The sequence below is a fragment of the Metopolophium dirhodum genome, chromosome 6, assembly GCF_019925205.1.
Source record: "Metopolophium dirhodum isolate CAU chromosome 6, ASM1992520v1, whole genome shotgun sequence".
NCBI classification, from domain to species: domain Eukaryota; kingdom Metazoa; phylum Arthropoda; class Insecta; order Hemiptera; family Aphididae; genus Metopolophium; species Metopolophium dirhodum.
Genome location: NC_083565.1, coordinates 6,472,152 through 6,492,620, shown reverse-complemented (window position 1 = coordinate 6,492,620; position 20,469 = coordinate 6,472,152). Strand labels below are relative to the sequence as shown.

At 28.5% G+C, this 20,469-nt stretch overlaps 2 protein-coding genes across 3 annotated transcripts; both read left to right on the top strand.

Moving 5' to 3' along the window:
• The first annotated feature begins 22 nt into the window (after positions 1 to 22).
• On the top strand, positions 23 to 16,360 carry LOC132946898 (transcription factor RFX3-like). Of its 2 annotated transcripts, XM_061017012.1 has the most exons (14): positions 23 to 220; positions 6,755 to 6,921; positions 6,984 to 7,167; positions 7,768 to 7,901; positions 8,031 to 8,162; positions 8,224 to 8,405; positions 8,468 to 8,831; positions 8,890 to 9,130; positions 9,193 to 9,290; positions 9,365 to 9,499; positions 9,586 to 9,721; positions 9,778 to 9,820; positions 12,175 to 12,217; positions 12,344 to 16,360. In XM_061017012.1, exons 1-14 carry the CDS (start codon positions 148 to 150, stop codon positions 12,773 to 12,775), a joined length of 2,364 nt encoding a protein of 787 aa, XP_060872995.1. In that variant the 5' UTR covers positions 23 to 147; the 3' UTR covers positions 12,776 to 16,360. The 2 variants fall into 2 exon arrangements, with proteins under 2 accessions (XP_060872995.1, XP_060872996.1); XM_061017013.1 differs by lacking the exon at positions 12,175 to 12,217 and having other exon boundaries at positions 12,271 to 12,407.
• A 109-nt stretch (positions 16,361 to 16,469) lies between these two features.
• On the top strand, positions 16,470 to 20,036 carry LOC132946899 (uncharacterized). Its single transcript, XM_061017014.1, has 6 exons — positions 16,470 to 16,821; positions 16,898 to 17,046; positions 17,237 to 17,414; positions 17,983 to 18,345; positions 18,407 to 18,653; positions 18,728 to 20,036. The coding sequence occupies exons 1-6, from the start codon at positions 16,773 to 16,775 to the stop codon at positions 18,822 to 18,824; spliced, it is 1,083 nt and encodes a 360-aa protein (XP_060872997.1). The 5' UTR covers positions 16,470 to 16,772; the 3' UTR covers positions 18,825 to 20,036.
• Positions 20,037 to 20,469: the final 433 nt, after the last annotated feature.

Below are 20,469 nucleotides of genomic sequence, written 5' to 3'. Positions count from 1 at the left end.
TTTAGTTCATGATATCCTGTAATCTGTGGAAGTCGCTTAGTAATTAATATATCATAGCTAGTCACTGTGGTCGGGCAACCATTCAATTTGTCCATTGTATCTTAAAATTTAAATCGTGAATGTGACCGACACCGCTCCTAGCAACGGATGAAAAGTTGTAGGCATGGTCACCGTGAAGGCGTGAACTCTTTTTTTCTGTCAGCACTCAACAATAATTCAGGTGAACGGTTAACATAAACAAAAAATGTATTTATGTTTGATTATTCCGTTGTACACGACGTAAGACTTTTACGACAACGCAGTGACTATTTTCACTATTTTCACTGCGTTACGACAAACAAAACTAAACGAAAGTGGTGGAAAATAGTTTTTATAGCTTACAACTTAGATTAACAAAATTATTAGAATAAACTAATTCATTAACAAGTTAATATCCGTATGTAGTATACTCAAGTCGTTATTATTTATTACATTACATTTTTAATAAGTACATAATAAATAATAACTTAAAATTATAAAATTTACTTTTAAGTTATTATTATTCAATTTATAAAACAAAATTTTTTTAAATTAATGTCTTAAATTTTAGATTTTAAGCAACGATGTGTGGTTTTTTTATGTGACAGATCTGTGACTGTGCACACAATTAGTAGACGAAAAAATGATTCGATTTTCAACTTCAGTAACTTTTTTGGTGGGAAAGTGGATGTAGTTGGTGCATCGTGCATTCGAGAAGTTAAATAGAAAATTTACAGTAGTTTTAAAGCGTTGGAAAAACATGAAAAAATGTAAGGAATAGCGGGAACTTCTAGACAAAATCAGTTTTTGACAAAATCAATTTTGTTTTTGGTGTACCTAAAAAACAATTCACCGTACCTAGATAGGTACGTGATATTTTGACCAAATGTTCATACATATAAGCATTTTTTATAAGCTATAACATTTTTAAAATATTTTGTCTCTTTTTCAGCTATTTATAGGCATAAGAAATTTTCGTTTTGTATTAATTTTTGTTTAATTATTGCTCTGTCAAATTTTTACAAAATTTAGTACAATATCCCTTATAAGTTATTGTTAGTGAAAATTAAAAAAAAGTTGATCACAAATCACAATATTTTTTTAAAGTTAAAATGTTGTCAAAATTCGATAAAATCACTAAAATGTACAAATTATTTTTAGTTAGAAATTCATAAACAATTTCCTATTTATATCTAAGATTTGAAAATTTAATACAAGATTCCCTATAAGATTTTTTCCTACCATTCACAAAAAAAAGTCTACCGGGAGGCGATAAATCATTCAATGTCATCAATGTTCGTTTAAATTTTAAATTTTTTCTATATTGGATTTCATTCTTAAACTAATGATTTCTCATGGAACGATTTTCTTATTTTATGTTGTTGTAAATATCGAATATCTATAGATACTTGAATAATTTTCATTAAACGTTTATTTGATCATTTTCTATACATCATACCTACCTAATGTGTAAAAATTATTTCGACTAGTTTTGAGTTAACATTTGTAATTTTCAATTTTTAGTACCTATGTAATTTCACCAACATTTTGGATAGTAAAAATACTGTGTCTGTCATCACCTTTTAGGACAGTGAAAGTGCTTGGATTTTCTTCAACAGTAACTTTTCTGATAGGAAAGTGAATCTAGTTGGTACTTTGGGGGGTCAAAAGTAAAAATTTCCCAGTAGTTTTCAAAAGCGACGTGAAAAACAAAAGAAAAATTAAGGAAAAACGAGAATTTTTACGCAAAATCTGTTTTCGAGAAAATCGATTTTGGTTTTTGGTGTAACTCTAAAACAAATGACCGTAGGAACATGAAATTTTGACTGAATGTTTATATTAGCATTTTCTATACACCATAAAATTTTGAAAATATTTTGACTCTTTTTGAGCTGTTTACGGCCATAGTCAGTTTTCAATTTTTTTAGTTTTTTTTTCTATAAATATCAATAAAATTTTATCTGTTGAGTAAAAAAGCTTGAAAATTTAATAGAAGGCTCCTAGGTTATTGTTTCAAAGGCAGATGAAAAAAATTAAAAATCCTTAGTCACAGTTTTTAATTATAAGCATTTAAAGTTCAAATTTTGACAAAATACGGAAAAATCACGAAAAATAGCAAATTATTTTGATGAGAATTCATAAAAATTTTTCTTTTTAAATCTAAGATTTGAAAATGTAATATAAGATTACTCATAAGTTTTTCTACCTTTATCAAAAAAAAAAAATGTGTGAGTGTCTGAAATTTATATTTTTACAACATTTGATATTCACTCGATTTCTCATGTAACAATTTTCTTATTTTATTCTAATTAAAAAACGAATGACTGTAGATACTTGAAAATTTCACTGAATGTTTATATTAGCATTTTCTATACACCATAAAATATTTTGACTTGTTTTGAGCTGTTTACGGACATTGTCAGTTTTCAATTTTTTTAGTCTTTTTTTCTATAAATATCAATAAAATTTTATTTGTTGGGTAAAAAAGCGTGAAAATGTAATATAAGGCTCCTGATATATTGTTCTAATAGGAGTTGAAAAATATTAAAATTGCATAAGTGCAATTTTTTTTTATAAGCATTTAAAGTTAAAATTTTGACAACATTTATCAAATTTATAATTTATTAATTATTTTGTAGTTAAAAATGTATAAAATGTTTAACTTTTATGGCTAAGGATTGAAAATTTAAAACAAGGCTCCACGTAAATTTAGGTTATAGATAAATTACTTTATTCACAATAATATCATCAAATATACTTGGTAATATCATAGGCTGACTGACCGTTTTCGCTCAGAATCGTTTTTCTTTTACAATGATATTATATCATTGAATTAAAATTTAACACCATCCATTACAGTGACCCACTTGTAACCTACTGTACAGCAGAGTGACATCCACTTACCCACCTTTTTTGTTCATAATTTATAAATGTTCAACTTTTATAGCTACGGATTGAAAATTTAAAACAAGGTTCCACGTAAATAGGTTATATATATAAATTACTTTATTCACAATAATATTATCATCAAATATACAATATACTTAGAAAAATCATTAGGCTGGCTGACCGTCTTCGCTCAGAATCGTTTTTCTTATACAATGATGTCGCACCCCTGAAAGAATAGTGACACAAGTACACAACTCAAAAAATTTGTGACACTATTTTTTCAGGGGTGCAATATTTTTACATCATTTAATTCATATTTAACACCATCTATTATACAGTGATCCACTTGTAACCTACTGTACAACAGTGCGACACTCACTTGCTCCACTTTTTTTATAAAAAAATAAATATATGCATTTAAATTTCAAAATTTGAAAATATTCAAATTATCCTTCAGTTAAAATTCATAAAAGTTTTTCCTTTGATAGCTAACAATAGAAATGCTGATAGAAGACTCCCCGCAAATGTTCCTACCTTAACGGGGCTCCAGCGTATCATGTTGTAAGGAGTAATATTTAGGCAATTCACCTGACATAAATATTTGAGCTATGGCTATGTATGAGTACTGACTACTGAGTAGTAAATGAACATTAATGTGTGTTGAGAATCGCTGTAATACCGCGTCGGACAACTGTTGCCGGATGCAACTCTCGCACTCGCACGCATATGGTAAAACATCGTGAAAAATTAAAATATTCTTATTTGCATTACTATAAAAACTAGGTACTAAAAGCGATAGTAAATTAAACATACTTCCTCAAGTTCGATTGTAAATTTGAAAAATGGTTGAATTTATAAGCTTCATCTATACTATGCTCTTTAAGAATCACTTTTTTAATTTAAAATCAGATGTGCCCAGCATAAATACAAATGTAAAGCAATTATTTTTGAAAAAAAAAATATTAATTTTAAGGTCTTTTAAAATTGAAAATTGAAAATCGACTTCCTAAAAAGCCTAAATATGTTGTCAAAGAGTTCATACATATATATAAAATCTGACATTCCAAAGTATGTGCAATTTATCATCGCTTATTTGTCTAAAACGTATGAAAAATACGTGTGCTACGATCCTCTTAAACAAAAATAAAAGTTTAGCCGAGAGTAATACTCATTTCTTATGAACGTTTGAATTAAAATTTTTTACGATATTAGATTTTCATCGGTAAATTAAACGAATTTTCATCTATCAATTGTTATTTTCAAACAATTTTGACTATTTATGAACTTTTTATACCCATGAGAAAATTGTTTGTGTTTTATAAATTATTTTTCAGTTATAAATTCATTTAAGTTTTTCTTTTCATAGATAACATTATAAATTTTAATAGAAGGTTTCTAACAAGTTTTAACATCTCTATAAAAAAAGAAAAAGTTCACCGGAAAGTTACGCTATTTGTTGCCACGATATATTTTCGATTTTTATTAATTTTGTTTAACTATTAAATTTGATTATTTATACAAGTATGCTAGGCTGACACAACGTCTCCACTCAGAGTCGTTTTTCTTATACAATAATTTATCATTGAATTCGAATATAACACATCGACATGCTTGACAAATACTGATCAGCTGAGCAATTCCCACTTGTCCACCTTTTAGATTCTGAGCGAAGCGACAGAATTTATTTATTTTACAACGATGTGTTTTTTCTTTAATTTTTAATTTTTTTTATTAATGTTGAAAGCATTTTTTTTGTTGGGTTAAAATGCTTTAAAATGTATTACAAGGCTCCTAATAAGTTGTTTTAATAGCAGTTGAAAAATATTAAAGGTACATAGCCAAGCAAGATTTTTTTTATGATAGTTTAAATATAAAATGTTGATAAATCATAAAAATATCGAAAATGTGTTAATTATTTCCTAATTACCATATTGTTAAAATGTAAAATGTAAAATGTAAAATTTTTATACCTAATGATTGATAATAAATTTAAAACAAGGTAACTCATAAGAAATTCATATTGTAAATTGTAATCAAAAAATATAAAAAATATAAATAAATAAAATTTGATACTTAAATCAAGAATAACGATTTTTGTTGTGGTTGTAAAAAAAATTATTCGTTTGTATACTAGATACTATCAAAGCTTATTGTTATATTTTATACATACACAATGGCGTTTTAAAATGCAATATTTTCGAAAAATGTTAATTCAATCTACTGTATTACCATAGATGCAAATAGCGTTTGAGATTTGGGGGGGGGGGGGTCTAAAACTCTACTTTTATAATATTGAATAAGCTTAAAACGACATTTAGTAAATGTTTGGGGGACTATGGATGTTTTGGGGGGTTGGGACTTTAAAACCATATCTATTTACTAATATCTTATAACATATTGTTTCTTAGTAATATGGGCGTCTTCACAAAGAATCATTTTTCGTTTGGGGTTGGGGGGGGGGGTGGGGTGGCAAGGTGGGCATTTGCCCCTGTCTGATCTTAAAAACGGCGCGAGGCCGGTTGTTGCCGTCTTACCATTATTATATTTTATTAGCGCAAAAACGTGCCTATAATAATGTTATAATAATATTTTTAGTCAAACATTTGCTGTCTGGGTATTTTATAATATTTTCAGAAAATATTATAGTATTTACTAAGAAATTATTGTCACAATGATACTTTTTTACTAATTGATAGTTGGAATATATTTAGACGTATGCGGGGACGTACACATTGTATGTGTGGGTATGTATGTATGTATGTTTGTTTGTGTGAGTGTGTTTTGTGAAGGAAAATTAACAGTTAGTATCATAATCTCGTATAGTTTAATTTCTAAAATCTAAAATGAATACAAATTCTAAAAACAACAACCGATTGGCACTTTTATTATTTATCATTGATCACGGACTTCAGTTAACTTGCGACAGTCGTGTATGATTCAACTATTCTGCGTATCGTGTTTATTTAGTTGAGTACCTTATTTTACCTAAATTAAAATTAATTTTTTTCGTGACGCATGTTTACATTAATCTTTTAATTTGGGCAAAATATGATCTAAAAATAATAAATTGGTGGTGCGATTAAAAATATAAAATTACCGCAAACTGCTCGAAAAGTATCGAAAATAATTTCTAGCATGTTTAATAAACAGCCAAAACTTGAGCCGGTAAGCAAGCAATAATAAAAAAAAATATTATAATTTAAGATAATATTAATTTGTAAATATATCATATACCTATATAAGAGTAATGAATCAGGTAAAATTGATTTATATATAATGCAGTTGATATATTATTCAAAAATAAAAAAAAAAGATATCCTATTAAACTACTAATATTTTTGCGGTTTTTTTTTTACCCATTCGGGCTGGTCAAGACCTTTGCCCCCCTCTATTGAAAACTGAAATGACGCCACTGATATCCTTGCAATTCAAAAGACATTTTTGTGGTCCAATATCCAATGTCTTTCACAAGAAGGGAAATTCTATTTCCTTTCTGATGTTTTAGTAAGATAAATATTAGCAATTTTATATAATTTCTTCGATAAATTATATAGTTATAATTGATCTGGAAAAATACCTATTTATAACTATTTTATTTAAAAATAAATGGTCAAATGTTGTTTTACTGAATTTGTAAAAATAAATAAAAATTCACATTTAGGTAGGTATACTATTTATTTGTGGTTTTTAATGGTATTATATATTGGATATCAAAAATTATTTTAGTGTTTAATAAAAATTAATTTACTTGCTTTTCATTATATGTTTGTTTATTTTTGTTTTTAATCGTAAGTTCAATTTACGTTATTTTTAAATTTTAATAAAATTATAAAATTAATTGGTTTAGGTAATTCCATGGCTACTTCTGTAAGGGGTGGAATCAAGTTAGAAGAGACAGTAGGTACTGACTCCCAAATTAATACTATAACTGTTGTAACATCAGGTAGAGTTGGTCAGACTCATGTTATACAACCAGTACAACAAACTTCCGTGAAGCGTAAATCTATTAATACGGTACTTCATTACCTAATATAGATTTATGTATATTATTTATATTTAAATCTTCTTGTTTTCAGAAACTGAATAGTAGTTTACAACATGCAAATCCTCTATTGTGTGGAACCAGCCCAGTTCATGATGATAGATCTAATAAATCAACGGATGATGATGAACTTGATGATGAACATCACCTAGATCATAAAGATAGGAATTCTTCTACAGTTACTGTTGATAATGGTCATTATATTGTTGCAGAATCAGGTAAGTTCCACAAAATGTCCATTATTATATTTATATAATTTAAGAAATAATGGAGACTTTTTTTGGTATAGTAAAAGCAGATCTTATTCAAATAAAATTAAAATATTTATCTTGTTCTTCTCAAATATTAGTTCTCCATTTGTCATATACAATTATAAAATGCATATTATCATATACCGTAATTATAAAATTACAATTAAGAAGGGACTTTTGGAAGATCTTATACTTCTCTTACACCAGTAGCAACATTGGGTAGGACTCAATGAAACATTTATTTTATTTTTCATTTCAAACTTTTTGAGTTAAAATTCTCTAGTATTTTATTTCAAAATTTGAATCTATTTAATTTTTATTATTATAGACTTTCTGATGTAGTACTTTTTAATTTGCTTCAAAGGATCCTCATTCTGGTAGAGAGAAAACATTGAACTCAAGCTATGTCTCATGTAATATTACACTAATTTCTTTTAATATTCATGATAAATGTATATTACCTAGTATAATTTTGTGTGGAATCTTTTTAGTGCCTTTGTTATTTTAGCTTGAATTTTTATAATTATTCTGTAAAACTTATATCACATCAGTGTATTGTTTGTACAGGTATTATAAGCCAACCAACATGTCATGCACAAAATAAAGCTAATGGAACAAATATAATAAAACAGAATGTAGACAATGATCATAATATTATTGTCACCGCTCAAACATACAGCCTAAAATCCGTTATATCTTCGGTATAATAGTTATGAATTTATTATGATAATAATGTGCCTCAATGTATTTTGTTTCATACATTGCTTAAATTATTATAAACTAAATATAAAATAAAATAATAAAATATCAATACTTTGTTTTTATATTAGGATGTGTCTTATCATACAGTTAACGCTACTAAATTGAGTGTAACAAACATGGATAAACCGAATGGAGTCGAGTCATATGGAGGAATGCAAAACTCCGGTGTTGTGCAAGCAAATAAAATTTCTCCTGCAACTGTAAGCAATTGATAGATTTTATATAGAATAATAAATAACTCAATGATATATTATTATGAAGGTCGACTGGCTGATGGATAATTATGAAAAGGCTGAAGGAGTGTCGTTACTTCGATCAACAATATATGATAATTATTTAACACATTGCACAGAAACTAAATTTGATCCTTTAAATGCACCATCATTTGGTAAACTTATCCGATCTGTGTTTACGGGATTACAAACAAGACGTCTAGGAACTCGGTATGGTGCTATTTTTGAATACATTATGTGGCTTCTTTTACTGACAGTTTTTTGTTTATTAGAGGAAATTCCAAATACCATTATTATGGTATTAGAATTAAACCTAATTCATTATTAAATGACTTTAAAGAAGAAGAAAGCCTACCAGTTGGAAGAACAAGTCAAAGTATTAGTTCAAAAAAAATTAAATCTATTAAAACTGTCGCTCAAAATTATAGTCAATGTACCACCAACAGTTCAGATTCTGGTAATTATTCTCAAAACAGTATTCCTTATCATCAAGGACAAGACCAAGAATATTTAGGTGATGGTGCTAATGCTGTACCACTATTTCCTGATATTATATTGGATGAAATACAATTGGATGATAATTGTACTATAGAAGATGTAGATACGTTCAAACATTTGTACCGTGAACATTATAAAGTACTTAGATGTTTTTAAATTGAAATTCATTTGTGTTTAAATAATATTGCTTTTGCAGGCGTTTTTAAGTGCTGTGTTGAACTTAGAATTTGGCACTATTGAGTCACTTTGGCGTCAATTTTGGTGTAGTCAAGATGATAAAAATGACAAATATGAAGGAGAACAATATTTGTCTAAAGAAAAATTATATTCATTGTCAAAGTGCAAAACATTGCAACTGTTTGTGAAAACTGTTGATTTTCTATTTTATCAAAACTTGGTTAAAGTTTTAATTCCAGATGTTCTTCGGCCTGTTCCTAGTATGTATATTTTATATATTTGTTTTTAAAAATATAACCATAAATTAATAAATTATGCGCAGGAACATTAACTGAAGCAATTAGAAATTTTTCCAAAAGCCTAGAGTTATGGCTTATATCTGCAATGCATGGGTTTCCAGAAGAAATGATTTCAATAAAAGTTATTATATTTATAGTATTTTGAATTTTCATTTAAACAATTATCGCTATTGTTATTATAATTTATAATTTTAGGTGGCTGCTGTTAGAGCCTTTGCACAAACTTTACGCAGATGCACTTCTGCAAGAGCTGTGTTTCAAAACTATACCCAAATAAATCAAATACTTACTGATTTGAATTGTATGGACTTCCATAATGAACAAGAACAAGTAAGATATTTAAAAATGTTTATATTCCTTAATTTGTAAAATATATATATTTCAATGTTCATTTGCATTTTTTTTTTACATTTTAGGTTCAACAAATAAATAATTTGGGAAATGATAATGATGCGGTTCATACTAAGAAGAGGGTTAATAGTAAAATAAATGAGGACTCTGAAACTCTTTCGGATTGTAACGAACCTCCAAAAAAACCAAAAACTCACAATTGTTAGTATCTTACCAATTTGTATGGATAATGTGAATTGATAATATTTCATTTTTAGATTCTGCTGGAACTTCCACAGATCCAGGACGTTTTAATGTTTTGTAAGTATATAATAATAAAACAAAATTTGGGTTCTAAATTTAGTTGAATTTCAAATAATTTTAAGTAAGCCGACAAGACACTGTTAAGAATATATCAGTTTAAGAGTTATTTTAGACCAAGTTATTTGTTATATAGATAATTTATATATCAGGCACAGTGACCTATGATATATATCAAATACGATAAATCTTATGTATTTTGATAAATAATTCTTTAGTCTTTACATTATTGTATATAAATAAATAATTCATTTAACAAAAAGTAAAAACAATTAAAAAAGGTGGACAAGTGGGTACCGCTCTGCTGCACAGTAGTTGTCGAGCATGTCGTTGTAATGGATATATTTTTATTTATTTATTATTATTTGCAAACTAACAATTATTATTACAATAGATTACAAATGCATTGATATTTAATAGATAATAGTTTGCTCACCTTAAGCTGAGGATGTGTTATATATAATCCAATGATAAAATATTATTGTATACAAAAAACGAGTTTGAAAATTATATAGAAAATGCTAATATACATATTTGATAAACATTTCAAGAGTCTGCAGTTATTCGTTCTGGAAATAAAACTAAAAAATAAAATAGATTTTTTTAGATTCTGAGCGAAGCGATGAATGTATTGATTTTACAATGATGTGTTTTTTTAAAATTTTTTTTTATTTTTATTTTTTTATTTTTTATTTTTGTGTCTATCATCAGGACAGTAAAAGTGCTTGGATTGTCTTCAACAGTAACTTTTCTGATAGGAAAGTGAATCTAGTTGGTACTTTGGGGGGGTCAAAAGTAAATATTTCCCAGTAGTTTTCACAAGCGATGTGAAAAACAAAAGAAAAATTAAGGAAAAACGGGAATTTTTACGCAAAATCTGTTTTCGAGAAAATCGATTTTGGTTTTTGGTGTAACTCTAAAACAAATGACCGTAGGGACATGAAATTTTGACTGAATGTTTATATTAGCATTTTCTATACACCATAAAACTTGACAATATTTTGACTCTTTTTGAGCTGTTTACGGACATTGTCAGTTTTCAATTTTTTTAGTTTTTTTTTTCTATAAATATCAATAAAATTTTATCTGTAATTTTATTTGTAAAAAAGCTTGAAAATTTAATAGAAGGCTCCTAGGTTATTGTTTCAAACGCAGATGAAAAAAATTAAAAATCCTTAGTCACAGTTTTTATTTATAAGCATTTAAAGTTCAAATTTTGACAAAATACGGAAAAATCACGAAAATTAGCAAATTATTTTGAGTTGAGAATTCAAAAAAAATTTTCTTTTTAAATCTAAGATTTGAAAATGTAATATAAGATTACTCATAAGTTTTTCTACCTTTATCAAAAAAAAAAATGTGTACAAGAAACTTAAATTAAATTTTTATGAGCGTCTGAAATTTATATTTTTACAACATTTGATATTCACTCGATTTCTCATCGTAACAGTTTTCTTATTTTATTCTAATTAAAAAACGAATGACTGCAGATACTTGAAAATTTCACTGAATGTTTATATTAGCATTTTCTATACACCATAAAATATTTTGACTTTTTTTGAGCTGTTTACGATATTGTCAGTTTTCAATTTTTTTAGTTTTTTTTTCTATAAATATCAATACAATTTTTTTTGTTCGGTAAAAAAGCGTGAAAATGTAATATAAGGCTCCTGATATATCGTTCTAATAGAAGTTGAAAAATATTAAAAATGCATAGGTGCAATTTTTTTTTATAAGCATTTAAAGTTCAAATTTTGACAACATTTATCAAATTTATAATTCATTAATTATTTTGTAGTTAAAAATGTATAAAATGTTTATATTTTATGGCTAAGGATTGAAAATTTTAAACAAGGCTCCACGTAAATATAGGTTATAGATAAATTACTTTATTCACAATAATATCATCAAATATACTTGGTAATATCATAGGCTGACTGACCGTTTTCGCTCAGAATCGTTTTTCTTATACTATGATATTATATCATTGAATTAAAATTTAACACCATCCATTACAGTGACCCACTTGTAACCTACTGTACAGTAGAGCGACATCCACTTACCCACCTTTTTTAAATTGGTTTTACATAATAATTACCACTTTTTTTTTGTTTTCTTGGCGCTTTCTAAAACTACTTGGAATTTTCAATTTTTACCAACCAAAAGTATAAACTAGATTCACTTTTCTATCAGATTATAATGATTTCGAAAATCTGAACATTTTTATTATCCAAAATGTCGCTAACAGACAAAAAAAAATCATCATTGTAAAATCAATACATTATTTCGTTCCGTTCGGAATCTAATATATATTATTTATTAGAATATAATTTACTTAATTATTTTTCTTGTAGATTAAAAAGTCCAACAAAAGAAACCAAGAAAAATAAATCCAAGGTACTGACTGTTTTATTTATTTGACTTATAGAAATATTTGTATTTGTTGATAGTTAGACGTTGAAAGCTGTTGCTAATTCTATAGAAGAAACAAACCTTCTTACATTCTATATCAATTTGTTATAGATGGCAATAGAAGAAACTGAGTCGTCAAAAGATGACATGGATAAGGAAACATATTATAGCAATGATCATGTTGGTGATGAATATGAAAATAATTTTGTTTTCTCTACTCAGGACGATTACAATTATTCAGAATATCCCACTATGACTGACACTGGTCGGTTTTCTTGTCGATTTTGTGATAGAGAATTTACCAACGCCAATAGTTTATCCAGACATGAAAATGTTCATACTGGAAGAGCTCCTCTCGAGTGTGATGTTTGCTTTAAAACGTTTATCAGCAAATCTATATTGTGTATACATAAAAGATCGCATACCGGGGTGAAACCATATGCGTGTGTTATTTGTGGACGATCTTTTACGCAAAAATCAAATTTGGTTTTACATTATAGAACACACACAGGTCAAAAAACCGTTCGACTGCGGTCTGTGTGAAAAAAGTTCTCATCAACCAGTGGTCGAGCAAAACATACACGTAGATGTCATCCATAAGACTTATCATCAAACCTAGGTTGATTGCCGTTCTCGTTAATGATGTCATTATGAATATTTCTTTTTCCTGATTAAAACATAATCCTAATTTGTTAAGAGTTATATTATTACTGAATGCTTAAACTTATATTTAATTACGTATCAATCTTTTCTTAAAAAATTATAAATTGTTTAATTAAAAATACTTATTGTTCATTAAAAAAAATAAAAGAAACAAAATATTAAAAAAGAATTTGTTCTTAACCAGGACTCAGAAGTTAATAATATGCATTTTAAAAGTTTATATAATGTTCTATAAATTGGGAAAAATGTGAAATAAATTATTTTAAAAAACTTACATTTTTTTCAATAACGAAGTTCTACAATTTTAATTTTTAATGTGATATGTGATCAAAGAGTTGTGTTGTTTGCAAAGATTAAAAATGTTCCCTTAATTTGTTTCATTTTTTAGATACTGAGTTAAGTGATGTATGTATAAATGTATGATTAATTTGTTATTTTTGTTTCTGTAATTCTGTATACACAATGTCACAATACATAGCAGAAAAAAATAAAACTACTCTGCATACAGTTCAATTAATGTTCATATAAAAAAAAAAAAAACGTTACACTTTGCAAACTATCACGGGGGCGGAGCACGCGGGTGACAGCTAGTGTCATAATAGTATTGACATTTTAATTAATAGTAAACATAATATAAAATAAATATATAATAATATTATACCTATTAAAGGCTTAGAAATAATGATGACGTACTGATTTTTACTCAGAATCGTTTTTTGTGTGATTGCTTTTACTTATTAAGTTGAACAAGTTTAACTTATCTATCCATATTGTGGTGACCTACCTAATGTGACTATTACAATTATATGTGAGGTATGTAACTTTGGTAAAATGAATAGATAATAATTTGAACAGTGTGTAGTCATGGTGGCCTGGGTGTGGGCCCCCAGTACCCACCCATCTTTGGACTGTATAAAGTAATAATTTTAAAGTATATTTATTTCATTTAGAATATGTATAGGGTTAAACTATCAACTAATGTAAAGGTGCGTACTGTAGTGAAGTATAAATTATAATGCATACCTATTAAGACGTATATCCCTACTTTTTTGTCGGTAGCCGGTAGGTTTGGAGGTACCTATATCCTATAAGTATATTATTATTTATCTAAGACCGTGCTTTAAGATAAGAATATTATCTGTGCTTAAGCGTTGGCAATTTTTCAATATTTTTATTTTCAAGTATAAGATACCTATGTGTATGTGAAATATCAAAAATTAAAAATGTTATTATCTAAAAACGTTATAATAGGTCAATTCACTCTAATATAAAAACCAACAGCATACTATTGAAACCAGTGAACGAAAATTTGTTATGTCTCAAGTGTGTAAGACGAAGTCAACAAATGCATGAGCAGCGTCCTCTTAATACCTATGTAAAGAAATTAATAAATTACTTTAGTCAGATAAATTGATTGTATATAATAATTTGATAAGTGATAAGAAGAACGAATTCTAGATTACACCTATTTACTTAATTTGCTCCAAGTTCATACGAACAATGGAAATTTATATTTTTTTCCGAAGGGGACGGCATATTTAAAAGAGCCCAGGACGGCATAGTTGCTCAAAATCCGGCCCTACGCTCGTTATGTTACTGTAGATAGGTAGGTATAGGTATGTTATGAAATGTACCTACGTTACGTCCGCAGTGTGCTCAGACATCCTTTCTCCGCCAACTACTGAACTACAGCGGCGAAGCGTTTCTCGGCGCCCAGCAGCCGCCTGCCTATTGGAGCTTACCTCGGCCGGCGAGGATCGGTTCCTGAAGGCTTACGCCGCCGGCCACCGCGTTAACGGGTCTCCTGCGGACCATTGCGTCGTCAAACGAGTTCCAGGACGGTTCGAGCAGGCGCGTCAGTTACTGGCCGTTCTGCGTCTATTCTGGTCCGGCCCGAGTCGTTTCACTGCAGCCGCCGCCGCCGCCACTGTCACACAAAATCGGATATGACGACAACATAAACGATTCCGTCAGAGGAGGGCTCAATATTATCGGGGGGAGATAATCGCCTGTCCTCCGGCCGTACAAGGGTCTTCGTCTTCCAAAAAAAACTTATATAGGTATCCCTCTATTCGTTCCGATATGTCGGCCGAATCGTACAGCGCGATCGATTAAAAAACGCGAATCGTCTAGCTATTGTCTAATAAATAAACTTATAAACACCAAATACCTAATTGCCGTCGTGTCGTTGTAAAGTCTTCGTTGATCAATTGCCATGAACAAATTAAATGGGCGATTCTCACTCTCACGGGCACGTACTGCCTAAGTGGTTGCCTGGGGGAAGGGGGATATTTACAGGCCACCCCATTGAAATATAGTTCAAATAATTGAGTAAAAAAAGTTAAACCTTATTCAAAAATTTCCATCATGATATTTGTTTTATTACATATCGTGTTCTCATACGACGATTACAAATATGAATATACCTACCTAACAAGTTGTAATTTATCGCAAATGATGCAATTCGATTCTCGAACAGCATCATGATCTGATTTGATTGCCAGAACTCAGAATGGAAATCGTAAATAGTATTTGAAGCTGCTGTTGCGTAGCATGTGAGTATGTGACCCTTTTAAGTTTTAGTACTACCTATGTAGAAATAGTTATGTCTACATGGGTATATCAATTCAACTGTGGGTCACTTAGGGAACTTACTGGAGAGGTCACTGAGTTAGTGTTAGTCCCCTTCGGTCTTTTTACTAGTACCTACCTACAATTTATTTTTAAGAGAGGAGGAGCAGACACACATTGGTTATTTAATATTTACTAAAAAATGAACTGTCATAAAGTGAGACATTTCACCTTAATAGCAATAAGCAAAGTTTTTTTATGTCAGTAAATTCGATCATTTAAATGTTAAAACTCTGTTAATCCTAATTTTGTAATTATTTATAATTTTTATTTGTTGACAGTGTAAAATAATGCGTTAATTAATCCTGTATAACAACAAATAACTATCAAAACTGTTTATCTTGCAGTGTTCTAATACAAATCGATGTGCCACACAATTTTTTTATAGTCTGCGATTCGAGCGTGAAAATTGAGCGACAAGCTCGAAAGCCATGTGTCACCTCGATTCGTATGAGAATTTTACAAAAAAATACAACTTGAGCATTAATTTTTACATTCAAGGTAATGTTCTAAAAATAAGCTAAATAAACCCAAATTTTAAAGGTGGAAAAAAATCTTCATTGGGTCATCACACTGACGAGTGCGCATGATATACTATAGTTACCTATACCTCATCCATTCCATAAACACCCTGTATTTATAGAATTTTATTCTCAGTTTTCAGTTGTCACCACGAATATAGTGATGTCTAAAATGTCCGTGTACAGGGTATTATATCTTAATTCGTGGTCCTCAGTTTCTCACGTCGCTGTTATAGTAATAATATTAGTATACCTACATCCTGTCTATGGGCCTCAGTGCAAGACTGCTGGCGCTAATCAAATGTACGTGTCTGCGTACTGCGTAGTAGCGCACTACACAACCAGGGGTTGACTCTGATCCCTGCGGTCGGTGAGCGGGCGGGAGGGCTATCGCTTTAATATCTTTCCAGTGATTTCTACGACTATCTGCGTTATGTCGAGAACCGAGATCTCGCTAAAATCTATTCCTCGTTTGTATTTATATAATATATTATTATAATATAGCATACTATATTTTTACCGTATCTATTATCGAGTTGTTCGTGTTGTGGCTATATAGTTGTTGTGTTTTAGTATTCTCGGTACTTTGCATAAAGTCCCAAGTCCCTGTGATGTGATGCCGTAACGCGCTGTTAGTAATAACATCATCTACCAATGCGATTGTCGTTTCGTAGACCGTTTTTAAAACGTATCGAAATGTTGATGTAATCGCTCATTCGACAGCCATGCACTACTGTTTTATTTTGTTGATAGCAATACTAGGTCATCAGCCAGGCAAGAATGTTAAATATTACCTATACCTAAATCCTATTCACTTGAATATTTTCTCAACTTACATTCGTTACTACAGGCAATGTCAAGACCGACTGTATAGATAACAATGGTCGAACTGTTCAGGACGGTAAGACGTACATACCGGGCCCGGAAATCTGCACTCGGTGTGTGTGTGACAATTCTGTAGCTAAATGGTGTCACCCTGTGCTTTGTACAGCTCCACAGGTACTTTTTACTTTTTTAACTTATAAGTTATACCTAGTAATTTCTAAGTTTTTAAATGATTATTCAGACTATTTTTATTGAAACTGAGACTAAAACTATATCAGATTATCTGATTATTATTTATTGTGTGTTACAAATTATAATTAGTTAAATGTCACATAAATAATTAAAACAATTTGTTTAACTTTAGGATTGCAAGTCTTATACAACTGTTGGAAATATATGCTGTGAATTCAATTGTTTAGACGAAACTCTCAAAGGCGATAATATTAATGCCAGATCAATTGCCAGTACTGTAACGGCATTTTTATTTTTTATATTAATTGTTTTCCTCATCAACCGGTTACATAAGAGAAATATAATGTCAAGTAAGAGTAAATTTGTAATATTTGTATTTTAAAATTGAAATTTTTATTTTAATATGCTTAACTTTTTTAAAATTTTTATTTGATTTAATTAATAATATCATTTTTATACCAAATTAATGTTTAAGAGGCATGCCATTTATTAAACAATGTTTTGCCTATAATTAATATCTTATATTTGTTTATTATTCAGTAAAATAAAATAAAAATTTTTAAAGGAAGTGTACCAAGAATTGTGAATGAACTACTGAAGAAGTTGTTTTCAAGTCTATAACTTGATAGTTAGATATTACATAATATTATGTATAATATACTCTGTTCCAAAAGAGAATATACTAGGTGGTGTCAGTTTTTGTCTTGTGGTGCACATCTCTTACATAATGACATGGGTAACCACTTCCGGAGGAGCAAATAGTACACGGAACTGGTATTCTCTTTTGAAATAGAGTTTATAGTGTATAACTTTCATAGTTGTATGTGATCATTTAAATCGTACAAAAATTAACTTACTGTAGTTACCTTAAAAAATTAAACCTCAGTATGTTTTAAAACAATTTGTATTAAAATATAGATGGAGAAGTATTTACTGATCCAAACTCACTTCAAATGGGCGAAGGTGTACGTGGAATTGGGTTCATTAGTGGCTACATGAATTTACCTAGGCCTGATTTATACTATGGGGATCATGCAACTCTACATATACCCTTGTGGAAGACATACTATCCACGTGGTGATGCACCGCCTCCATATGATGAAGCTATCGCATTACCTCACCAAATAGTACCCCAACAATTAAATGCACTAGTAGATGAAGTTACAGCTTACCATAGAACTATACCTTTTAACATGACTGAAATTGAACAAAATGTTCAGCCGCAGACATCATGTGACCCCGAGACTGAACCAACTACCAACCAGCAGTTTTTAGAAGAAAGTAATAAATTAAAATATTTTATACTTGTTTCTATCATCTACTAAGTAACTAATTATTTTAGATCAAACGGATAATGATAAATACCAGTGCCATGATAAAATACCTACAATTTCTAACGATGATTTCCGAGAAGAATGTGAAAATTGTAAGCACGATCAAGAACTTGCTGAAGGGTATGATGATATTTTCCCTGAACCAGAAACAATGACGCTAGAACGAAGACCACAATTATTAACTCATGAACACGCTGCAGTTGGTATTGAATCACGTTCATCAATGACCTTACCAGATAATGGAAGACTACGAAGGTACTTAAATTTATATTTTATCATTGAGTTACTATTTATACTATAAAAAAATTGTAACATTGTAACTTACGTAGGCCTCATGTTGGTAACTTGAAAGATAAATACAGAGACGGATGGTTCAAAGAAACTAGTTTAAAAGAAAATACAACTTCTGATGATGATCAGGCATAACAGAAAAGAATTGTCGTTGTTTAGTATAATACTTTATTATTATGGGTAAGTATAAAATTGGTTAAGTACTGTGCACTTAGCACCAATTTAATTATTGTCTATTATTTGTGTCAGTTAAAAAAAAAGTTTTTATTTTAATTAGTACCCAAAATCTTATTTCTGACAAAATGACAAAATATTTCATACATAACATTTTGCATAAAATAATAATACTTATCATGATAAACATATTAGCTTATAATTTATTATAAACATATACTTGATTTCAATTTTACCTTACCTTTATTGTAATAAGTAATAACTAATAAGTGTATCATTTTATAATTTCTTGAATTTCTGTCTTTTAATGCAAACATTTCTTTTACTCAATGTATTAATATTGATATATTAATTTAATGTACCAAAGATATATTTTATAATTTTTAAGATCTCAGCTAAATTAATTATTTTATTTTTTTAAATTGTATTAATTATTAGTTGTTTTTAGTTTGTATACTTTTCTGTGATAAATAGTTATTTTTTAGGTAGCTTCTAGTTGAATTGTATTATTGTGCCATATAAGTATGGTATTGTATATTTTTCAATGTATATTGTAACTTATCCGTACCACAATTTATTCTACAGAATTTAAATAAAATTAGAATAATATTTACTGTATCGTTGCCAACATCTAAAAAATGTTCAATTGATTTTTAACAGTTTTTGGTAAACTTAAGTATATTAACAATTTTATCTATAAGGATACTAATTTCACCTAATGTTTTAATTTATAAATAAATATTTAGTAAATTGTATTTTAAGAAAGTTTATTGTAACTTAAGTACCAAAAACTGTAAAAACAAAAATTTACCACTTTTTATACGATTCATCTTGAATTTGTTTAATTAATATAATTCAAATAGTTTAAACTATACATTCTAATCAAGTTGATATTCAAATAATTGTTGTAAGAATTTTCATTGATAGTTAGAACAGTATATTATAATATATCGTTTTTATGGAATGGACAATAATATATTGATATTCTTTATTATTTAATATTTAATGAATAAACAAATAGGTACTCATGAGTTATGCATAATTAAAATGATACAATATTTATTCTACTTATAAATATTTAAATAACCGGTTAAATGTAATATTTTTTATTATATTTGTTTTTAATGTTTACAGTTAAAATTATCCTATGTAGTATTTCTCAAAAAAAAAATAGTCTCTATAATTTAAATAACCCAGTGTTAAATTTCATTTTATTGACTATAGTTCTTCAAAACCTGTTTTTCTGAACTAATAAAGTACTAAATAATTCAGCTAAATATGTGATACTTATGCTATGTAAAATATCCATTCATATTTAAATTTTTGTATTGTTAATATTTATGCCCAGGGAAAACTTAAAAGATAAAATCTCCAGATTGTGTTATTTTCTCTTTCTTGAGTAATTATTACTGTATACTTGATCATATTAATTATTATGATTTTATTAAGTAAATTTATACTTTCAATGTTGTAATGAATGTTTCATACCTACTACAAAAAAAAATATTAAAACCTTCAAAAACCTTACATAAATGTATGAGTAAATGAAATAAAAAAAACTTAGTCACTAGTAGTATTATAGATACCACCATCCACAAATTTTTGT